Genomic DNA, 22,990 nt, shown 5'->3' with positions numbered 1-22,990 from the left:
TGCTGCACTATTATTAAAAAAAAAACATTAAATCAAATCCAATATATATAATGCAAATATCTATATATAGTTGATTTATAAATTGTGTAAATAACACAGGGGCAGCAATATGCTGAACTATGATTAAATAAAGTTCGGATACAATACACGTTGTAACAGATTTTTTTTATATAATTTTACTAAGCATTATGGGTCCGTAAAACTGAATCCGAAAATTCTTCTCGTTACAGTTGGTTAGCAAAATCGTAAAGCAGAATTACTTATTGTTAAAACAAGTTTTTTTTATTGGTTTTGATTGTGCCAATAATACAAATGTTCTCACTTAAGCGTTAAAATTTTATATAAAACTTCCTCATAAAAGGTTTCTGCAACATACCAATAAATTATCTTTTATGAGTCTACCAAAAATTGTGTTTATTTTTAAAACTTTTACTTTTCGAAATTGTGATTATTTAATTTTTAAGATATTGAAAATAAATATGTACCTAAAGTATATTTTAATAATTTGCGCTATGCCTACAAGTATACAACACTTTTGAATAAACAGCGGGGCGCCGTAGAGTAGGAAACTCCCCTCCCACACACACATATATACACATCAATGCAATAATATTAGAGGCAACGATCAGGCATGGAATTTTCATGAAAGCTGTAGCTACAAAAATATCCAAATAAATCAATGTAAATCTAGCTTAATTTTACACGAGCTATAACAAAACGACAAACTTAAAAAAAAACGTGTCTTATGACAATATTTCTACGCTGCTGTTCGAGCTATACCTTACTCAAAGGAAAATCCTTCTCTAGGTCTATAAGAAACTGACATTCTTACGAGTACTATCTACATGAACAAAGCATGTTCGGTACCATGAGCAACTTATACATAATACATACCCAGCCAATGTAATGGTATATCAGATAAAATAAACAATAACCCATTTTGCGACACTTTGTTGCTAAACATAACGCATTTTGAAGTACATTTGAAATATGATCGCCCACTCATAAGTGCAACGTCTGCATATTCTGACGAATGCTCAATGTATATGCTTTATGCATATGCATATATACATACATGCTCCAGCTCTGCCGCTGTACTCAGCGACAGAGACTTATATACTTAGGAAACAAACATATAATTGAACGACACATCAGTCGATAAAATATCATCAACGTCTAAAGACTTTAGATAATAAACTGTCAAGCATTTTAAATTATTTAATTGGCGACCGTGACAGTGGTTTGCCGTTTGTGTTAAAACAAAAAATAATAATGAATAAAAATTAAAATGTTGAAATTGTTGTGCGGAAAATACAAAAAAAATTAATATAAATTAATAATAGTGCATAATGAGAGTGCGTCAAAAACAAAGATTGATTAAAATTATGAACAAAAATTGCAATCAACATTGTGCAACATGTCTTATAAGTCGAAAGTGACAAGCAACAGAATCTGATTCAACGACAACAGCAGAGAAAACAATTTCAAATTCAAGCAACTTAACAGATGACACGAACGAGTAAACCAAAGACAGCCTGTGCGATGACCAGCACCGGCACCGCCTGAGCCCATAGGCCCCGGACAGCAGCAGCAGATACCGAGAAGTAAATGAGCAACGTTCGACTGGAAGAGGCTGCTCCCGTTGAGCAAAGGGATGCGTCAGCCTGCAAGAGGCCTTAGAGGTGTACCCCAACGATGGACCACGCCCACTCACAATAGCTGAGTACCGGGCACGACAACAGAGGGAGGAAAAGAAGAAAACCAGCGGAAGAAGGATTAAACTGCTTCAACAAAGAAGACTCCTACAGGATCTTATCAAGACAACGACAACGCCCCAGGGGAGAAATGAAAAAATAAAGAATCTCGAAATCATCGAGAAACAACTTCGTACTGGTGCGAAGCAACGCAATTACGGCTGCAAGCCTGCCAATGCCTAAATTGCCCTTAAATATAAACTCTAATTCAAGCCGATGCGCGAAAGCGCTACTTGAAAAATACTAAAATCTGTTAGGCTTTTTACTAACACATTTGGTTAGACTATTATGGACCGTATGCCCTAACTTACTTTTCCTAACTTACTTTTCCTTTTCCTATATTAGTTGAAAATTCAAATTTACAATAATTGAACAGTTTTCAAAGACAAATTATTAAAATGACAGAAACTAAAAAAAAATTAAAAATATAAAAAAAAAGAAAGGCCATTGATAGATTTTCTTTAATTTATCTCCACTTGCCCTCAGAGTTGGAAAATATAAATTTTGTTGAAAAATAATAAACTTTTCCAATATGGGTTGGTTTGGCAGTGACGACGGTCAAACAAAAGACAATATGGCCAACGTAGTGAATTATGTCAAAATCATAGATCACACTGAAGATATAAAATCTTTGTTGATCTTACGAGTCATTTTAACAATCGTATTAGTTTGTCAATTTCTGTTTACCATTTACGTAAAACACAATAAAATAATTAAAAGACGTTATATGAGCAGAGCCATCAACCTAAACGGAATATAAAAACTCATAATTCTTCACATTAATAAAGTTGAAAACACCAAAAATGATAAAGATCATTTAAGATATACAAATAACGCGTTAACTATTTGACAAAAACATCGGGAATTCATTAGCATATACCAATTCGAAAACGAAAGTCAGAACACTAGCCCATTAATTCAATGCTCACAAATCAAAGGGGAAAAGTAAAAGTAAAAATTATAAATCAAGACCACCCGATACGACTGCATCTTTAAGCATTCCAAAAATATTATGGAATGGAATACATTAGCGAAAACCATTAATGACCTTAAAGACCAATTAAATATGGTTGATAAATAAAGATACACCGATTAAAGTCGAAACACTAAAGTACCATGTTCAGATATTGGTAAAACAATATAATAACATAGTACAGGTTGTAAATGAACTTCAAGATAAGCTCACACAAGAGCATTCCAAACAATGTCTCAACTTTAAATACAAGATTGAAAGCTATCGGCATTAGACAGAACATTGAAATAAATGTTCCAAAAGATCTAACTCTATTGACTGATTTTAATGAAACCCAGCTTAACGACTTAGATGAGTCTAAGCCACTAATAGGCACAGAAATCAACAGCGATACAGAAACGATCGAGGAAACCGACAAAATGAATATGTGAAACAAGTTTCATCATCTATCCCTGAATTTGACGGTAAAAACTGTCACTCGATCGGTTCCTAACAGCTCTACGCATAGTTGAGAGAACAAAAGGCAACCAAGAAGATGAAACTACAATCTCTGCCATAATCACTCAACTAAAGGGTAACTTCAAAGGTGAATCACCTGATGTATTAAAAGCGAAACTGTTTAACACTGAACAAAAAGGTAAAACAGCATCACAATATACTGTTGAAATCGACAACTTGCGAAAGCAACTCGAAGCAGCATATATTGGCGATGGCTTAGACCCTGACAATGCAGAAATATTCTCTACAAAAGAATCGACTTCTGCTATGATTAAAAACTGCGAACATGATAAACTCCGTATTATCTTGGAAGCAGGAAACTTCGTCACTTTCAATGACGTCATGGGTAAATATATCCATTGCAGCACTGAAATGACCGGAAGTGCCAGTACTGTGTTGCCTCACAGAGGCAGAGGTAGAGGTAATAATTACCATTACACCCAAAGAGGTAGACCAAATAGTCGTGATATTTATAACCCAAATAACTAAAATTATAGCACCAACCACAGAGGACCTTATAGAGATAATGCCCGTGGTCATAACCTAGGAAGGAATTATTCCAACCAAGGTAACAACCACAATACCCCTTATGATATTCACAAAGAAATACAAAAGTACACATAGTAAATCTAAACCTCAGTATTTTTATTAAAACAAATAATGAAAAAACAGGCAAAGCATTTACGCTATTGCTAGATACTGGTCCAGGCATATCTCTATTAAAAGAAAATGTTGATATATTTGAAAATAGAAATTCGAACATATCAACCCAAATATATGGAATTGGTAGAATTGGTATTTGTAGAATTATCTACAGGAAAATATGTCATTACACACGAATTTTATATAGTCGGACAAGATTTTCCAATACCTAGCGATGGTATTATTGGTATAGACTTCTTTAAAAAATATAATTGCCAATTAGATTTCACACAAACATGTGATTCTCTAATACTTCGGCCAAATAATTTAAATTATCCAATAAAACTACCAATATTTCACACTTGTGATAATAATGCCAGAATACTTCCAGCTCGTTCTGAAGTAGTTCGTTAAAACAATATTGTTTCGCCAGAAAACAATATTTTCATTCCGAATCAAGAAATTGATATAGGAATATTCATTGGAAATACTATTTCCAATAATCAACAAACATTTTTTCCGAATTTTAAATACAACAAATTCAATAAAAATAGTAAATATTAACGACATTAAAATAGAAAAGCTAAGTGTATATGAAACAGTCCAAGAAATTAGCAAAGATCGCCAGGAAATGGTGATGGAAAAATTACAAAAGAACTTTCCCCAATTATTTAAAAAACAACTAAAAGACCTCTGCACCAAGTATACTGACATATTCGGACTTGAAACCGAATCAATAACAACTAACAAGAATTGAGACTTAAAGATACTGAGCCAGTGTACATAAAAAATTACAGAATTCCTCATACTCATAAAGAAGAAGTGAATAAACAAGTCGAAAAACTCATCTCGGATAAAATTGTAGAACCCTCTGTATCGGAATAGAACAGCCCAATACTTCTCGTTCCAAAAAAGGGATTACCGGGATCCGATACCAAGAGATGGCTATTAGTTATAGACTATTGTCAAATAAATAAAAAACTACTCTGACAAATTTCCGTTACCAAGAATAGATGATATTCTTGATCAATTAGGAAGAGCTAAATATTTTTCATGCTTGGACTTAATGTCCGGTTTCCACCAAATAGGAATAAAAGAACAATCTAGAAATACGTCTTTTTCAACGAGCAATGGCGCTTATCGTTTCACACGATTACCATATGGATTAAAAATTGAGCCAAATTCTTTTCAAAGGATGATGACAATAGCATTTTCGTGATTAGACCCTTCACAAGCATTCTTGTATATGGATGACTTAATCGTCATCGGTTGTTCCGAAAATCACATGATTAAAACTTAACAAACGTTTTTGACTTGTGTAGGAAACACAACCTCAGACTACATCCAAAAAAAAATGCACATTCTTCATGCATAAAGTGACTTTTCTAGGTCACAAATGTACTGATTATGGTATTTTGCCAGAATATTACGATGTCATTGAAAAATACCCAGTCCCTACGAACGCTAATAGCGCTAGAAGATTCGTAGCATTCTGCAACTACTACAGACGATTTATTAAAAACTTCGCCGACTATTCACGGCAAATAACCAGATTATGTAAAAAGAATGTTCCTTTTGAATGGACAATTGAATGCCAAAATGCGTTCGATTACATAAAACAAGCTCTACTAAAATACCCAAATTTTAGCAAAGAATTTTGCATCAAAGCCGATGCCAGTAAATTAGCCTGCGGAGCAATTAAAACTCAAACATATGGAGATAAACATTTGCCCGTAGCATATGCTTCTCGTTCATTTACAAATAGAGTAAGCAATAAAAACACAACCGAACAAGAATTGGCAGCAATACACTGGGCAATAACAAATTTTCGACCATATATATATGGTCAACATTTTTAAAAATCAAAACAGATCATAGACCATTGACATATATGTTTTCAGTGATAAGTCCATATTCAAAATTAACAAGAATGAGACTAGACTTAGAAGAGTATGACTTTACTGTAGAATATCTCAAGAGTAAAGACAATTTCTTTGCTGATGCATTATCACGCATCACAATAAAAGAATGAAACGATAATAATGCTCATAGTGCTTTGCCCGTATCTAAGAAGACCGGGAAAATAGTAAATGCCGAGTTTGGTCAAGATATCTTGATAACTAAAAAAGGTTTTTATTCAAAAACCTGGTTTTCGACCGATCGTTCCAATGGCAGTTATATGATATAGTGGTCCGATGTTGATAGGATTTTGCATATATATAAGGATCATAGTTAATCTAATAAATACCGAGTTTGGTCAAGATATCGTGTGAAACAAAAAATTTGTCTATAAAACAACTTAATTTTCGACCGATCATTCCTATGACAGATATATATAATAAATGCCGAGTTTGGTCAAGATATCTTGAAAAACAAAATGTTTTTTCATACAACAACTTAATTTTCGACCGATCGTTTCTATGGCAGCTATATGATATAGTGGTCCGATCTTAATAGGATTTTGCATGCATATGAGGAACATAGTAAAACTAATAAATGCCGAGTTTGGTCAAGATATCTTGATAAAAAAAATCTTTTTTCATACAAAAACTTAATTTTCGACCGATCGTTCCTATGGCAGCTATATGATATAGTGGTCCGATCCAGCTGGTTTTGACATATTTGCTGCGGGCAACAGAAAGAGGGAGTTCTGCAAAGTTTTATCAAGATAGCTTTAAAACTGAGGGACTAGTTCGCATAGAAACAGACGGACAGACGGACAGACGGACATGGCTATATCGACTCGGCTGTTGATGCTGATCAAGAATATATGTACTTTATGGGGTCGGAGATGTCTCCTTCTATGCGTTACACATTTCACGACAACATTATAATACCCTCTGCAAGGGTATAAAAACATTACTTTCGTCTTTTCATACATTTAGAAAATTAGATAAGTGCATAAAATAGCAGATCGTCATGTATTTAGCTGGGTGGCAACTCTGTTTAAAAATATTGAGGTTAGATGACGTAGGTTTTGGATTAATCTAGTATTCCAGGAATAGTTATCAACTCTTAGAACATAGTTAAACTGGAAATATTCATTACAAATATACGACTCACTCAAGATATACATAGAACATAACACTCCAACATATTTTAAAATACAAGTAGATATATTCACAATGCCGTGTTTTAAGCAAGAGAAGAGCCGCTCCCGGCGGGATACCACATATGATACGGATCCGGTAGCGCCGAAGCCGGTTCGTCCGCGCGCCTTAAAATACCATGGACTCTTCGGCATGTCCATTGCGGCCCAGCATCTCATTGTTGACGATAACTGGTCTCCGAGTTCGATCAATGAGCAATTTACAAACATGACCGAACTGCTGAGTACGTGCTGCACGCTATTTGCGCACATATCCTGTTGTCCTGATCATAAAATGCTTCCTTAGGTCGCTTCTTAATATACAAACGGCATGAGACGAAGGCGAATCATTCGCGCCTCTTGGTGGAGAGTAAGCGTTTGAAAACGCAGTGTGCTGACGGGCGCATCAAGCTGAAGAATATCTCGTCCGGGAATAACGCCCATAAGATACGCAACTTTTTGATCAAGCACAAGGAAATGCAGCGTCTCTACCAGAAGATGCCCATTCACCTGATTGCGGACAATATTAATCAGCGCACCTTTGTCCTGCGCAAGGAGCGGGATCGTCTGGAGGACCGTTTGACAGGGCTAAAAATGAAATTTAAAAATCTATTAGTCGGTCACAAGTTAGAAATTCAATGATCAAGTACATATAAAGACTCTCCACTTTTACAGCTAAGCCGATCGAAGGTGGAAAATCTGATCAAGTATGAGAATGAGTTTGTGCTGGAGGAGGAGCGCCTATCGCGTGTTTTTCAAAAGAAAATAGAAAACTCCAACATGCGTTTGAAAGCTATTCGCACCATTAACATCACATACAAAAAAATGGTGCAGGTGCTGTTGCAGGATGAAATATTTTATGAGCCAATTTTGCGCTCTCTCGACGACGACATGGAAGATCAGGTGAATTTTATAAAGCACATACTCTACCTTGGCATGCCGGCGATCGCCAAGTTTAAGCATCTAAATTGCGAGTTTTTGCAATTGGAGTCGAAGTCGCGAAAAAATTTTCAAGCTAAAATAAAAATATTGAACTCTCTGAAAAAGCCTGTTGTTACCGGCCCGGCGGCAGTCAAGGTCAAAGAGATATCAGCAGACCCCAAGCGATATGTGCGTGCGACCGAGAGCATGCAAACTCTCAAGGTGCAGCTGATGTCCATTGAAAAAACGATTAAAAACCTAAAATTAACGACCTTATGCTCGCAAGCGAAGGAGATTTATCCGCGGTAAGTTTTAAGTCAGTTAAAACTTAAACTGTATCTAAATTCTTTCAACAGCATAAAGGGTAAATTTAAGGAAAATGTAGAACTGCGTCGTAAGATCGAACATGATTGGCAGTGTAAGCGAATGCTGCGCGCCAAAAGGCAATGCGCGAGTATGCTCTCGAACTTATTAATAAATAATCTATCCGAGGAGGAAATTAAGTAAGAAGCCTTTCAATTTATTTATTCATATTGTTCCTTAATAACCTATTAATATTTTCTTATCTGCTCGACAGTCGCCTGGAGCGCATTAAAGAATTAAAAAAAATCCTGATAGTTGAAAACGAATTTGAGGAGGAAAATGTCTTGTATATTAGGAATCGCGCCGATCTGTATGTGATGTTGCGGTGAGCTGTTAAAAAAGGCACTGTATTTCAATCAGATTTGTAATTTTTATTTGTTTTCACAGCCTATTTCTTTGGAACTTGATGGAAGTCCTCCGCCATGTAGATCGAAGTCCCAATCAAGTTAACAGAGATTATCCAAATTCGTATTTAAGGCTGCCACTTCTCAAATTCGAGCTGTACCACATGTACGCTGTGCCCCCAGAGCTGTATCCCACAAATAGTTGAGTTTAGTTATCCTCTTGAAGGAATCGTATAACATTTTGTGTTTTCTGCTATACACAGTTGATGTTATTATGCAATTACTTAAGCGTACGGTATACAAGTTGATGAAGGGCTACCGTCCGAAGATGAGTCAAAGATTAAAGGAGAGTAAAAATAGTTATCATCTCGCTTTTCTGGCTACTTTTGAGCCGCTCGAAACCATCCAAGACGAAGAGCAAGATAAACCTGCAGTGGGAGATGATTTAGTTACCGACAAGGCCTTGGCCAACATTCCGAATAGCAAAAAGATTAAGGCACAGAGTGCCAAAATTGTGGAGGAAGCTTTCAAACGGGATGAACAACAATAGCTTTTGGTTTGGCTTTGTGTCTGTAAATATTATTAAGCCTGAGACACATATTTTACATTCTACACATTACATATATATACACTGCGCTTCATCAGATAAGCGCCCCTTTTACATTCTTAGCAATTGTTCAATATTGTCAAAACCATCTCTAAATTTTTGTCCATTTGACTTATCAATTCTTTTTATAATAAAACAATGGCTTTTCTAACATTCAAGATATTAAATATTCTATTTTTTTAAAATATTTGATCGTCGATTATGGTTTTTATACCCTGAACCCATTAAAAATGGGTATAAGGGTATATTGTATTTGTGCAAAATCCAAATGTATGTAACAGGCTGAAGGAAGCATCTCCGACACCATAAAGTATATATATTCTTGATCTTGATCTTCTCTATAAGAGCTAGAGACTTGAAATTTTAGATGTAGATGCTCCAACAGGAGCTGTATGTAACAGGCTGAAGGAAGCATCTTCGACACCATAAAGTATATATATTCTTGATCTTGATCTTCTCTATAAGAGCTAGAGACTTGAAATTTTAGATGTAGATGCTCCAAGCTCCCGCGCCTAACGAGTTTGTTTCCGATAATCGATAACTTGCTCCGTTTCCAAGCAATCGATAAAAATCGATATCGATATCCTGCTTTTGGGCACTTTTGGTAAATAATAAGAGCTAGAGTCACCAAACTTGGCATATAGCTTCTAAAATAGAATATATATATGCATTTGAAGTTGGGAGAAGATGGTTCAGAACCTCTTGTTTTTTAATTTATTTGGTGTTGGAATAAGAGGGTTCAGGGTATTCCCTAGTCGGGAGCTCCCGACTAGAGCCTCTTACTTGTTCTTATTTAGTCATGTTCCCTTCCGTTCAAAATGTTGGCTGTGGAAAAACTTTCATATTGATGAACTTATTCAAAACACGAAGCTTACATTCAAAGCATACAACTCATTCCAATTGAGACGCACATAACAATACAAACATATATATTAAAAAATATATTAACTACATTTATCTAAAATGCCATGCTTTAAGCGAGAGAGGAATCTATCAGTGGGCCCGCAGCGGGGTAAGCGGGATGGGAAAGACGTCGTGATTAAACCAGTTCGTCCACGGTCCATGAAATTCCATGGACTTCTGGGCATGGGATTTGCGAGCCAACATCTCATTGTTGACAATAACTGGTCGCCCGATTCGCTGAACGAGCAGTTCACATTCATGAATGACTTGCTGAGTAAGTGCTTGTATCATCTGATTCTATGATCCTGAGCCTATGCTGTTCCTTAGCCCGTCGCCGCATATACAATCTGCATGAAAAGGAAGCCAACCGCAGGCGTCTCTGCAGCGAGAGTAAACGATTGAAAGCGCAGTGCATCGATGGCCGCCTTAAGCTGCAGAATATCTCGACCGGGAATAATGCCCATGAGATACGCAACTATTTGATCAAACGCACAGACATGCAGCGTCTCTACCAGAGGATGCCCATAGATCAGATCTTGGAAAATATCAATCAGCGGACTTTTGTCATGCGTAAGGAGCGAGATCGTTTAAGTAATCGGTTGGATCAGCTAAAACGGAAATATAATCAACTTCTGGTAGGTATAAAGCTCCGAGAAGGTAAAACATGGATCAATATACTCGCTTAAACAGATAGATCGCTCCGATATGGAGAATCGGATCATATACGAAAACGAGTTTGTTATAGAGGAGGAGCTCGTGTCGCGTGTGTTGCTTAAAAAAATAGAAAACTCTAGTGTGCGGCTCAGAGCCATTCGCACCATTAATACTACATATAAAAAAATGGTGCAAGTTCTGTCGCAGGATGAAATATTTTATGAGCCCATTCTGCGTTCCCTCGATGACGACATCGAGGATCAGAAAAATATGATTAAACATATCCTTTATCTAGGCATGCCTGCCATTAACAAGTTTAATGAGCTTAATCGTGAGTTTAAACTTTTAGATGAAAAGTCGCGGAAAAATCTGCAGGGCAAGCTGAAAATCTTAGCTTCATTGCAAAAGCCTGCTGCTGTTGTGGGTCCACCGAAGGATAAATTGAAACCCGTCACCACCGAAGATGCCCAACGCTATGTGCGAGAAACGCGCAGCATGGCATCGCTGAAGATGCAGTCAAAGTCCATCGAGGAAACCATCAAAAACTTAAAATATGTAACACTTTGCTCGCAAGCAAAGGAGATTTTTCCACGGTTAGTGCACAGAAATTCTTGCAAAATTTAACCAAATTAAAGAAAATTTTCGCGTTTTGCAGCGTTAAAGGTCAAGTGCAGAACAATAAAAGCCTTTGCAGGGATATCGAAAACGATCTGCAGGCTCATCACATACTCAGGTCTAAAATGAAATACACGACTGTGCTGGACGAGGTGCTAGTAAACAATTTATCCGAAGAGGAAGTAAAGTGTGTACTGTTTGGAATTATTTCATATATCCTATTAAACGTCTTATATTATTCGACAGTCGACTTGAACGCATTCGAGAATTGAAAATGATTTTAAAAAAGGATGAGGATTTCGAGCAATCTGTTGTGGACCATATCAATAATTGCGCGAATATTTACGTAATGTTACGGTAATGTATATATATTTCTGATCAGCATTAACATCCGATTCGATATCGGCCTGCCCGTCTGTCTCTTTCTATGGAAAATGGTCTCTCTCAATTTCATAACATCGTCACGAACTTTTTGTTGCAGACAGTCGGCCGGATCGGCTAGTTATATCTTTAAGGAATGGTGGGTCTAAACTTAGCCTCTAAGCTCTTTCTCCCCACCATTTGCGTTTACGAGTAAAATCTTGTTAACATTGTATCACTACATAATATATATTATATCGGTTAAAATTGGATTGTCCCAAAGTCGTTTGCCTTTCAAGAATTCTTAACCCCACCCAGCAATTGCAATGTTTACATTCTCGTAATATATGATATATTTTTGAATTATCGTAGCAATTAAATTGGTATCATATATGTGTATATATACAATGGTATTTAATCTTCGGCATGCCAAGGATATCCATCCTTTCACATTTTTTCTGTTCTAATCCTTTTTTCTTATTTAATGCAGCGTTAGCATTTGGAACCTTATTGATATTTTGCAAAATGTCGATCATAATCCCAGGAACTTCAATATTAGATATCCCAATTCGTATTTGAAGTTACCATTGCTTAAATTCGAATTGTTTGGTATGCGCGCCTTGCCGCCAGGCTTCTTCGAGCAAGACAGTTAAGTTAAGCTACGCTCCACAAAAAAACCATTACAAATATTAGTTATTTCGAAATACGCAGTTGATAAACTCATGCATGTTCTCAAGCGTAAGGTTTTCAAGCTGGTAAAGGCCTACAAGGTGCAAATGGAATCGGAGACGCGGATCTGCCGGAATAAATATCATCAAGCTTTTTTGGCTACTCGCAAAATGTATTCAAATGTCAATGAAGACGATGAGCACATGGCTGTGGTTGGTCTCGACTATGAGAAAGAGAATGCCACGGTTCCGTCTCGAAAGCAAATTAAAGCTTTCAGTGCCAAAGTTGTGGAATCGGCCAGATTCAATGAATACAGCTAAGATATTTTTTTTAAACAAACGAAAAAAAAAAAAAATATTAGATAAATGGTATTTTTTATACTTTTGAATAAAATATATTTGTTTACTATTATAAGAAACTATACAAGAATCTTATACAAAATTATCTAAGGGAAACATGAAGAATTTTGAGAAACCTTATTGATGTCTTAAATTCGATTTTATGTATTTTTGTGTATTAAAAAATATATAGAAAAAACAAGTAGGAGGTTCTAACATCAAATATATATATATATTCTATTTTAGAAGCTATATGTCAAGTTTGGTGACTCTAGCTCTTATTATTTACCAAAATTGCCCAAAAAACAGGATATCGATATCGATTTTTATCGATTGCTTGGAAACGGAGTAAGTTATCGATTATCGGAAACAAACTCGGTCTGCGCGGGAACTAGGAGCATCTACATCTAAAATTTCATTTTTTCTCTACCGCTTATAGGTTCCGAGATCCTTGCGTTCATACATACGGACAGACGGACATGGCTAGATCGAATCGGCTATTGATGCTGATCAAGAATATATATACTTTATGGGGTCGAAGAAGCTTCCTTCTGCCTGTTACATACATTTGGATTTTGCACAAATATAATATACCCTTATACCCATTTTTAATGGGCTCAGGGTATAAAAGATTTTTAGATTGCTATTGGCGTGAGTGGCTTCTTAGCGCGTCGCGTCACCTACAAGTGGCAAGAGATATAGGCGAATCGTTGGCGCCTCTTGGTAGAAATTAAACGTTTGAAAACGCAGTACAAGATAAATTTAAGAAAAGTTCCTTTGGCAAGGTTCGAACTCGCAACGAACCGCATTACTTGCCGCCGTGTCTACTCAGCAGCCACACCAGCCACAAAAAAAAAGTGCGAGGTTCTAGTCGGAGCTCCCGACTAGGGAATACCCTGAACCCTCTTATTCCAACACCAAATAAATTTAAAAAAAAAATTCCCTTGGCAGGTTTCGAACTCGCAACTGACCGCATTACTTGATATGCCTCTACTCAGCAGCCACACCAACAATTAAGTATTATTGAGAAAAAAAAAACGAATTATAATAGCAGAACAGAAAAAAGTCGCAATTACCATGCTGTTAGAAATGCTGGTGCTGACATAAGGACATCTTGATTTAATGAACTATTATTTTCAGTTGTGCGCAAAGCTTTCGGTGTTCTGTAGCTATCATTTTCGTCGGCCTGATCACCCTGTCTGTTGTCGGTCGTTAAATCTGATCCAATGCTGTACTCCCTTGGTCTCTGATCTGTTGTGTTATAAGCAGGTGGTGAATCTCTAGTTATGCTGATGTTCACTGCTGTGTAGTAAGGTGTATTTTCTGGATTCCTTCCCTCTATGTTTTGTTGTTGTTGTCTTCCCTTCTTTCACCCTGTGACTCGTATCTGATTGATATGTCTTTTATGGTATTTATTCTTGTGTCGAATTTCATAATGAAGGTCACCCAAACGTCTTACGATCTCTCCTCGTATCAACTTATCCATTCTCGGGTTTCCAGAAATGAAGGATGTAGTTATCCTTAACCTCAAATTGGCGCCACGACTGCTTGCATTTTAAAAATTGTTTTGTTAATACCTTTTTCTTGGTGGTTAAGAAAAGTTTCGCTGGAGCTTCACCAGTTGTGCTATGCGGAGCGTTTCTGTATTGCTGTAAGAATTCGTTTACGTTTCTTTTAAGTGTGTTGGGTGTCGTTCCCATTGCCGTTAGCGCACTTTTTACCGTTTGGACATTTCTTTCTGCTTCACCGTTCGTTGCGGGGTCCTGATATCTTGTGGTATTTGACGCCAACAGATGTGAGGTATTGCTTGAATTCGGCCGAAGTGAAATTTGTCCCGCTATCGGACACTACCATAAGGGGGACGCCATACATAGCAAATAAATAATCTAGTAATTCGCTTGTTGTTGTTGCCGTTATTGACATTGTGATCTTAACGTCCAACCACTTTGAGTATGCATCCGTAACAATCAAAAGGTTCCGCATAGTCGATTTGAATGCGTTCCCATGGTGACTAAGGGTATTCCCAATAGTGATCTGAGCATTTTGGAGGTCGATTCGCATGTTTTGGCCAGTAGACAAAAGAGAGTGCAATACCCTTCAGTATTACTATACCCAAGTGGGCCCTATGTAGTTCGTCCAGGATGAGTTTTTGAAGGTTAGTCGGGATAACCACACGATGTTCGAAAGTTATGCAGCCCGATGATATCTCATACTTGCACTCTGGTGATTTGTATCCATTTCTTGTAAGACATTGGCCGCTCTCCAAGATTTTGTCCAAATGCTGGTCTTCTTTAGTTTCTCGAGCAACTAGCGAAGCTGTAACTGGAAGCTGCACGTGCTCGATTGTAGATGGTTTCGGTGCTTTTTAGATGTCTTAATATGTTTAGTTGATTTATGTATGCCTACTGCCTCAATCGTGTGTCCCAGATACTCAACCGAAAATGCGGCGAATAACATTTTTCTAATGTTGCTTCTAAGGTTCTTAGCAACTCATCAACATCTTTTGCAAATATTAGAATATCGTCAAGGAAGTTACGTACGTTAGGAATATTTTTCAGTGCGGTCTCCCTTGTTTTCTGCCAAATTGCCGGTATGTTCGCTGCTCCGTACACTACCCGAGTCGGTCGAATGAGTCCGTGTGTTGCCGGATTCAATGTCAGTACGTGTGCGTCATCACTGCGCAAATGTGAATATGCATCAGTCACATCCAAGTGTGCGAACACTGATCCTCTCATTTGGTTGAATATATCCTCTGTCCTCGGAATCGGATGCTCATCAATGATCATCTGAGCATTTACATTCGGTTTGTAGTTGTCAGTGATTCGTATACCTCCCGTTTTCTTCGTTACCACATGTGTTGTGGATGCCCATTCTGAGCAATCAACTCGTTTGTAGAAGCCTGCAGCAATTTTTGCGTCGATCTCTTTGGCATAACAATAACGCAGCGCGAATGGTACATCTCTTGCGCGAGCAAAAATTGGTTTCGCGTCCGGTTTTAGGTGCACCTTAATAGCTGGTCCTTTGACGGTTCCTGCTACAGAGTCAAATATCGCATCAAATTTTGTTAGTATTTGCTCTAGTTGTGTCCTCTTACTCGTAGTCAGTCCCGCCGCTTGTTCTGCTATTGTTTTCACCGCGCTTCCTTTCGTTGAGAACATTTCCAGATCTATGTCGTTGGTGTTGACAGAATTGTTTGTAAGGATCCCAGTAAAATCAATTTCTTTTGCACATGTGGTCAGTTCCATTCGTATTTTTATTCCCCCAATCTTCATTGATATGATTTTTCTACCTACTGACTTGATGGCGTTGGTATTCGATTGTTGAATAATTTGTATTTCTTCCGGGGTGTCTGAATCTGTTGACTCGGAAATCTGTTTCGTATTGGCTTTACATACCTTACTTATATGCCCTATTTTACCACACACGTAGCATTTCTCGTTTTTGAATTTGCAATCTTTGCGCAAGTGTTGCCCTCCACATCCGTAGCATTTGCTTCCTTGCTTCACTCCGCTTAACGGCTTCCTCCTGATTGGCGAGAAGCCCAGTTTGCATGTAGGCTCTGTATCGTATCTTGGTTGTCATTAACCGTGTTTGCTGATCGAAGTATCAATTCCCTGGAATATGCAGCCTCGTATGCGATTTTGCATGCCGAAAAGCATTTGTTCTGTTTGCATTCTGTCTAAAAACGAGTCGTACTTGCAAAATGCTGTTTCAAGCGTAGAACAAACGCTGCTAGTGACTCCTCTGGTTCCTGGCGTAGTTGGCGGAATTTGAAGCTCTCTGCGCAAATGTTTCGTTTGTCATCGAACTGATTAATAAGCACTTCCTTAATCTCGCTGAACTGTAGTCTCTGGTTGCCTTGGACTTATCAGAAACCGTAGCGCTGAATTCAGTTCAGCTCCCATATGCAGATGCATTGCCCATTGGAATTGTTGGAAGTAGTCTTGCACTGTACAGTCTTCTCCGCCCTTGAAGTTTAGCATTGCAAACGGCGGTACTTTTGTAGAGATTGCTGTCCACTTTAATTTTGACCCGCTTGTTGCACTGCTGACTAAATGGCGCTAGTCAGATGACGTCTCGTAGTTGATCGATAATAATGCTAATTTAGACCACTTCTGACACCACTTTTCTGTTATTAATTCATGTTTATTTAAATTAGGTAATTTTCACAAGTCGTGTGTTCAGTTATTTCATCATAAGAGAGAGATGCTAGAAATCGCAATTCAATTGGGCGATAATTTACATGCTAAGAATATATAAATCGATAGTAGCTTAAATTAAAGTCATACATAACAGCAATACAAGTGGGTTATTAACTTGATTTATAGCTCTGCAGTGGTAGCGGGGAGGTGGCGATAGGTATAAAATGAAAGATACTTGACAAATATTTAATATTCTAGAAGCAACATATCATATTTGGTGACTCTAGCTCTTATTATTTGCCCAATTTGCTCAATAAACAGGATGTCGATATCGATTCTAATCGATTACTTGGAAACTGAGTAATTTTTCGATTATCGGAAACAAACTCGATCTGCGCATGGACTAGAAGCACCTACAGCTAAAATTTCAAGTCTCTAGCTCTTATAGTTTCTAAGATCCTTGCGGTCATACAGACGGACTGACGGACGGATGAACAGATGGACAGATGAACAGACGGACAAGGCTAGATCGACTCGGCTGTTGATGCTGATCAAAAATATATATACTTAATGGGGTCGGAGATTGCATTTTTAATGCAATTGAATTTTTCAGAACGTGTTTCCAAGAATTTCTGTGTACATGTACACATACATTCATGCACGTCTCCTTCGGTTTCTTCAGCATTGCAATTTCGATTGTTTTCTGTGCTGCTATTTTAATTCGTTTTTTTCTCATAATGACTTAACGATTGGTGTGGCTGTTGAGTAGAGGCAGTGTGGCAAGTGGTGTGGTCTGTCGCGAGTCCGAGCCCTACCGAGGAAACTTTTTTTTTTGGTTGGCTGGGCGGGGTGTTGAGTAGAGACAGCGACAAGTAGTGAGGTTAGTTGCGAGTTCGAGCCCTGCCAAGGGAACTTTTTCTTTCTTTTAATTTATCTTTATTACTTCAATCGAGCACGTTTTGCGAGCTGCATTTGATGTTGGAATAAGAGGGTTCAGGGCATTCCCTAGTCGGGAGCTCCCGACTAGAACCTCCTGTTTTTGAATAGTTTTACATAAAACTTAATTATAATATTAACTTGAATGCTAGAAAAGCCATTGTGGTTTTATTGTAAGAAAGTTGGTGTCAAATGGACAAAAATTTTGAGATGGTTTTGACAATAATTGCTAAGAATGTAAAGGGGGCGCTAATCTGATGAAGCGCAGTGTATATATGTAATGTGTAAGATGTAATATGAAAATATGTATCTCAAGCTAAATATTTATAGACACAAAGCCAAGCCAAAAGCTATTGTTCATCCCGTTTGAAAGCTTCCTCCACAATTTTGGCACTCTGTGCCTTAATCTTTTTGCTATTCGGAATGTTGGCCATGGCCTTGTCGGTAACTAAATCATCTCCCATTGCAGGTTTATCTTGCTCTTCGTCTTGGATGGTTTCGAGCGGCTCAAAAGTAGCCAGAAAAGCGAGATGATAACTATTTTTACTCTCCTTTAATCTTTCACTCATCTTCGGACGGTAGCCCTTCATCAACTTGTATACCGAACGCTTAAGTAAATGCATAATAACATCAACTGTGTATAGCAGAAAACACAAAATGTTATACGATTCCTTCAAGAGGATAACTAAACTCAACTATTTGTCGGATATAGCTCTGGGGGCACAGCGTACATGTGGTACAGCTCGAATTTGAGAAGTGGCAGCCTTAAATACGAATTTGGATAATCTCTGTTAACTTGATTGGGACTTCGATCTACATGGCGGAGGACTTCCATCAAGTTCCAAAGAAATAGGCTGTGAAAACAAATGAAAATTACAAATCTGATTGAAATACAGTGCCTTTTTTAACAGCTCACCGCAGCATCACATACAGATCGGCGCGATTCCTAATATACGAGACATTTTCCTCCTCAAATTCGTTTTCAACTATCAGGATTTTTTTTAATTCTCTAATGCGCTCCAGGCGACTGTCGAGCAGATAAGAAAAATTTAATAGGTTATTAAGGAACAATATGAATAAATAAATTGAAAGGCTTCTTACTTAATTTCCTCCTCGGATAGATTATTTATTAATAAGTTCGAGAGCATACTCGCGCATTGCCTTTTGGCGCGCAGCATTCGCTTACACTGCCAATCATGTTCGATCTTACGACGCAGTTCTACATTTTCCTTAAATTTACCCTTTATGCTGTTGAAAGAATTTAGATACAGTTTAAGTATTACTGACTTAAGACTTACCGCGGATAAATCTCCTTCGCTTGCGAGCATAAGGTCGTTAATTTTAGGTTTTTAATCGTTTTTTCAATGGACATCAGCTGCACCTTGAGAGTTTGCATGCTCTCGGTCGCACGCACATATCGCTTGGGGTCTGCTGATATCTCTTTGACCTTGACTGCCGCCGGGCCGGTAACAACAGGCTTTTTCAGAGAGTTCAATATTTTTATTTTAGCTTGAAAATTTTTTCGCGACTTCGACTCCAATTGAAAAAACTCGCAATTTAGATGCTTAAACTTGGCGATCGCCGGCATGCCAAGGTAGAGTATGTGCTTTATAAAATTCACCTGATCCTCCATGTCGTCGTCGAGAGAGCGCAAAATTGGCTCATAAAATATTTCATCCTGCAACAGCACCTGCACCATTTTTTTGTATGTGATGTTAATGGTGCGAATAGCTTTCAAACGCATGTTGGAGTTTTCTATTCTCTTCTGAAATACACGCGATAGGCGCTCCTCCTCCAGAACAAACTCATTCTCATACTTGATCATATTTTCCACCTTCGATCGGCTTACCTGTAAGAGAGTGGAGTCTTAATATGTGCTTAATCATTGAACTTCTAACTTGTGACCGACTAATAGGTTTTTATATTTCATTTTTAGCCCCGTCAAACGGTCCTCCAGACGATCCCGCTCCTTGCGCAGGACAAAGGTGCGCTGATTAATATTGTCCACAATCAGGTGAATGGGCATCTTCTGGTAGAGACGCTGCATTTCCTTGTGCTTGATCAAAAAGTTGCGTATCTTATGGGCGTTATTCCCGGACGAGATATTCTTCAGCTTGATGCGCCCATCAGCACACTGCGTTTTCAAACGCTTACTCTCCACCAAGAGGCGCGAATGATTCGTCTTCGTCTCATGCCGTTTGTATATTAAGAAGCGACCTAAGGAAGCATTTTATGATCAGGACAACAGGATATGTGCGCAAATAGCGTGCAGCACGTACTCAGCAGTTCGGTCATGTTTGTAAATTGCTCATTGATCGAACTCGGAGACCAGTTATCGTCAACAATGAGATGCTGGGCCGCAATGGACATGCCGAAGAGTCCATGGTATTTTAAGGCGCGCGGACGAACCGGCTTCGGCGCTACCGGATCCGTATCATATGTGGTATCCCGCCGGGAGCGGCTCTTCTCTTGCTTAAAACACGGCATTGTGAATATATCTACTTGTATTTTAAAATATGTTGGAGTGTTATGTTCTATGTATATCTTGAGTGAGTCGTATATTTGTAATGAATATTTCCAGTTTAACTATGTTTCAAGATAACTATTCCTGGATTGCTAGATTAATCCAAAAACTACGTCACCAAACCTCAATATATTGAAACAGAGTTGCCACCCAGTATAAAAATACATGACGATCTGCTATTTTATGTACTTATTATACCCTGTACCCATTGAAAATGGGTAGAAAGGGTATAATGTACTTGTGCAAATGTAAGTAACAGGCAGAGGGAAGCATATCCGACCCCATAAAGCATATATATTCTTGATCAACATCAACAGCCGAGTCGATCTAGCCATGACCGTCTGTCAGTCCGTCCGTCGACCCGTATGTATGAACGAAAGGATCTTAGAAACTATAAGAGCTAGAGACTGGAAATTTTAGCTGTATGCGCTTCTGCTTCGATTTTATCAACAGCTGTGCAATTGCGATTGTATTGCTTTATATGCTGATATTTTAATTCTTTTTTTTCTTACTAAGCCTCAATTATTGGTGCGGCTGTTGAGTGGATGTGGTGGCAAGTGGTGTTCTCTGTCGCGAGTTCGAGACCTACCGCGAAAACTATTTTGTTTTTTTTTTGTGGCTGTTGAGGAGAGATGGCAAGTAGTGCAGCTAGTTGCGAGTTCGAGCTCTGCCAAAGGAACTTAATTTTTATATCAATTTACCTTTGTTTCTTCTAAAGCAAAAGAGCACGTAGCGCGAGCTGATCGAGCTATCCCCTAGTCGGAAGCTCCCGACTAGAACCTCTTGTCTAATTTTCCAAATGTATGAAAAGACGAAAGTAATTTTTTTATACATTTATTTTGCACTAACATTTCCTTTTGTGGTTTTTCGTTTTCGTTCTTCTTTTTTTTCAACAGAAGTTTTCACACAGTTCGTAAAATGTTACAATAGAAGTTTCTCTTTTCGCTCTGTTGAGTATGTAATATTACTTATATTAATAAAAATGATTCTGCTTTTCGTGAAAATATTTGGTGTACATTCATTCTTTTGCTTTCGCTGGGTAATAATTAACTTATAGAAACGCATTAACAATTCGATTACAAATAAATCTCTGACGTTTCTTTTAATTGTTTACATAATGTGTTCGACAAACTGTATTGCACTTCTCATAATAAACTACAAGTTATGTATGTATGTACGGGAATAGCTAACACGCTAAGCTTTTATTTGGAATTTCATGTGTTTGTAATGTAAATAATTAAGTTATTTCTTTACTTTTCTTTAGGTTTGCAAGCTATTTTTTTGTGTTTATTGAAAACACCAACATTTCTTAGGGAATTCTTAGTTTTATGCTTTGTTCATGTAGATAGTACTCGTAAGAATGTCAGTTTTTTCCTAATATGGTTTCTTATAGACCTAGAGTAAGATTTTCCTTTGAGTAAGGTATAGCTCGAACAGCAGCGTAGAAATATTGTCATAAAACACTTTTTTTTTTAAGTTTGTCGTTTTGTTATAGTTCGTGTAAAATTAAGCTAGATTTACATTGATTTATTTGGATATTTTTGTAGCTACAGCTTTCATGAAAATTCCATGCCTGATTGTTGCCTCTAATATTATTGCATTGATGTGTATATATGTGTGTGTGGGAGGGGAGTTTCCTACTCTACGGCGCCCCGCTGTTTATTCAAAAGTGTTGTATACTTGTAGGCATAGCGCAAATTATTAAAATATACTTTAGGTACATATTTATTTTCAATATCTTAAAAATTAAATAATCACAATTTCGAAAAGTGAAAGTTTTAAAAATAAACACCATTTTTTGGTAGACTCATAAAAGATAATTTATTGGTATGTTGCAGAAACCTTTTATGAGAGCATTTGTATTAAGTGAGAGCATTTGTATTATTGGCACAATCAAAACCAATAAACAAAACTTGTTTTAACAATAAGTAATTCTGCTTTACGATTTTGCCAACCTAATGTAACGAGAAGAATTTTCGGATTCAGTTTTACGGACCCATAATGCTTAGTAAAATTATATAAAAAAAATCTGTTACAACGTGTATTGTATCCGAACTTTATTTAATCATAGTTCAGCATATTGCTGCCCCTGTGTTATTTACACAATTTATAAATCAACTATATATAGATATTTGCATTATATATATTGGATTTGATTTAATGTTTTTTTTTTAATAATAGTGCAGCAAGCAATTAAATAAATGGCTAATACAACGCATGCCTTATAACATAATACATATACACACATACATAAATATATGTATAGTTGATTTCTATTCGTTTTAAATATACAATAATCATAATGCATCTCCTCACAAATTGAAATAATACTTAACATTTACAAATTGAATCTGGGACCAAATTGAAACTAGCTTGGAATGCTTTAAAAATACGAGTTATTTCTATTTTTTTCCATTTTCTATACTGCCTTGAAATCAACAAGAATTTTTAACAATAAACAAAATCGTGTGTGAAAATAAAACAGAATAGACTAAACATAACAATAGAAAATTAGTTAAGTTTCTTTTTTGTTATTTTGTTTGAAGACGGATTAAAGTATTGCAAAATGTTACGAGGCGCTAACACATTTATCATATTTGCTCTCACTTAAGCATAATTATAACATAGTTTATAGCTTTATGGCGTCTATAAAAGACTT

The 22,990-nt window shown here is 37.2% G+C and overlaps 3 protein-coding genes across 5 annotated transcripts; 2 read left to right on the top strand and 1 right to left on the bottom strand.

Annotated features, from left to right (window-relative positions):
• The first annotated feature begins 6,915 nt into the window (after positions 1-6,915).
• On the top strand, positions 6,916-9,320 carry LOC115761660. The gene is made up of 7 exons (XM_030703501.1): positions 6,916-7,200; positions 7,263-7,570; positions 7,631-8,181; positions 8,233-8,379; positions 8,454-8,564; positions 8,627-8,784; positions 8,847-9,320. Exons 1-7 carry the CDS (start codon positions 6,993-6,995, stop codon positions 9,131-9,133), a joined length of 1,770 nt encoding a protein of 589 aa, XP_030559361.1. The 5' UTR covers positions 6,916-6,992; the 3' UTR covers positions 9,134-9,320.
• Positions 9,321-10,082: 762 nt separating this feature from the next.
• Positions 10,083-12,737, top strand: LOC115761728. Of its 3 annotated transcripts, XM_030703608.1 has the most exons (7): positions 10,083-10,367; positions 10,421-10,728; positions 10,784-11,340; positions 11,403-11,549; positions 11,609-11,719; positions 12,213-12,370; positions 12,434-12,737. In XM_030703608.1, the coding sequence occupies exons 1-7, from the start codon at positions 10,154-10,156 to the stop codon at positions 12,709-12,711; spliced, it is 1,773 nt and encodes a 590-aa protein (XP_030559468.1). In that variant the 5' UTR covers positions 10,083-10,153; the 3' UTR covers positions 12,712-12,737. The 3 variants fall into 3 exon arrangements, with proteins under 3 accessions (XP_030559468.1, XP_030559469.1, XP_030559470.1); XM_030703609.1 differs by lacking the exons at positions 12,213-12,370; positions 12,434-12,737 and adding an exon at positions 11,848-11,971; XM_030703610.1 differs by lacking the exons at positions 12,213-12,370; positions 12,434-12,737 and adding an exon at positions 11,844-11,959.
• A 5,220-nt stretch (positions 12,738-17,957) lies between these two features.
• LOC115761650 lies at positions 17,958-20,371 on the bottom strand. The gene is made up of 7 exons (XM_030703489.1): positions 20,087-20,371; positions 19,717-20,024; positions 19,106-19,656; positions 18,909-19,055; positions 18,724-18,834; positions 18,504-18,661; positions 17,958-18,441 (listed from the first exon to the last, which is right to left on the bottom strand). Exons 1-7 carry the CDS (start codon positions 20,292-20,294, stop codon positions 18,158-18,160), a joined length of 1,767 nt encoding a protein of 588 aa, XP_030559349.1. The 5' UTR covers positions 20,295-20,371; the 3' UTR covers positions 17,958-18,157.
• Between the last annotated feature and the right edge of the window lie 2,619 nt (positions 20,372-22,990).

This window comes from Drosophila novamexicana, unplaced genomic scaffold (assembly GCF_003285875.2).
Source record: "Drosophila novamexicana strain 15010-1031.04,08,12 unplaced genomic scaffold, DnovRS2.1 tig00000485-arrow-pilon, whole genome shotgun sequence".
NCBI lineage: Eukaryota > Metazoa > Arthropoda > Insecta > Diptera > Drosophilidae > Drosophila > Drosophila novamexicana.
The sequence above is the reverse complement of the archived record's forward strand: the minus strand, read 5'-3'. Positions and strand labels throughout refer to the sequence as shown.

Excerpts from the sequence above, each read along its gene's own strand:
- LOC115761660 (XM_030703501.1), top strand. The coding sequence starts at position 6,993 with ATGCCGTGTTTTAAGCAAGAGAAGAGCCGCTCCCGGCGGGATACCACA. Across the intron at positions 8,182-8,232 it reads GCGAAGGAGATTTATCCGCG|CATAAAGGGTAAATTTAAGG; the intron begins GTAAGTTTTAAG and ends TTCTTTCAACAG. Across the intron at positions 8,785-8,846 it reads AGAGCTGTATCCCACAAATA|TTGATGTTATTATGCAATTA; the intron begins GTTGAGTTTAGT and ends TGCTATACACAG.
- LOC115761728 (XM_030703608.1), top strand. The coding sequence starts at position 10,154 with ATGCCATGCTTTAAGCGAGAGAGGAATCTATCAGTGGGCCCGCAGCGG. Across the intron at positions 11,341-11,402 it reads GCAAAGGAGATTTTTCCACG|CGTTAAAGGTCAAGTGCAGA; the intron begins GTTAGTGCACAG and ends CGCGTTTTGCAG. Across the intron at positions 12,371-12,433 it reads AGGCTTCTTCGAGCAAGACA|TTGATAAACTCATGCATGTT; the intron begins GTTAAGTTAAGC and ends CGAAATACGCAG.
- LOC115761650 (XM_030703489.1), bottom strand. The coding sequence starts at position 20,294 with ATGCCGTGTTTTAAGCAAGAGAAGAGCCGCTCCCGGCGGGATACCACA. Across the intron at positions 18,835-18,908 it reads CTATCCGAGGAGGAAATTAA|TCGCCTGGAGCGCATTAGAG; the intron begins GTAAGAAGCCTT and ends TCTGCTCGACAG. Across the intron at positions 18,442-18,503 it reads AGAGCTATATCCGACAAATA|TTGATGTTATTATGCATTTA; the intron begins GTTGAGTTTAGT and ends TGCTATACACAG.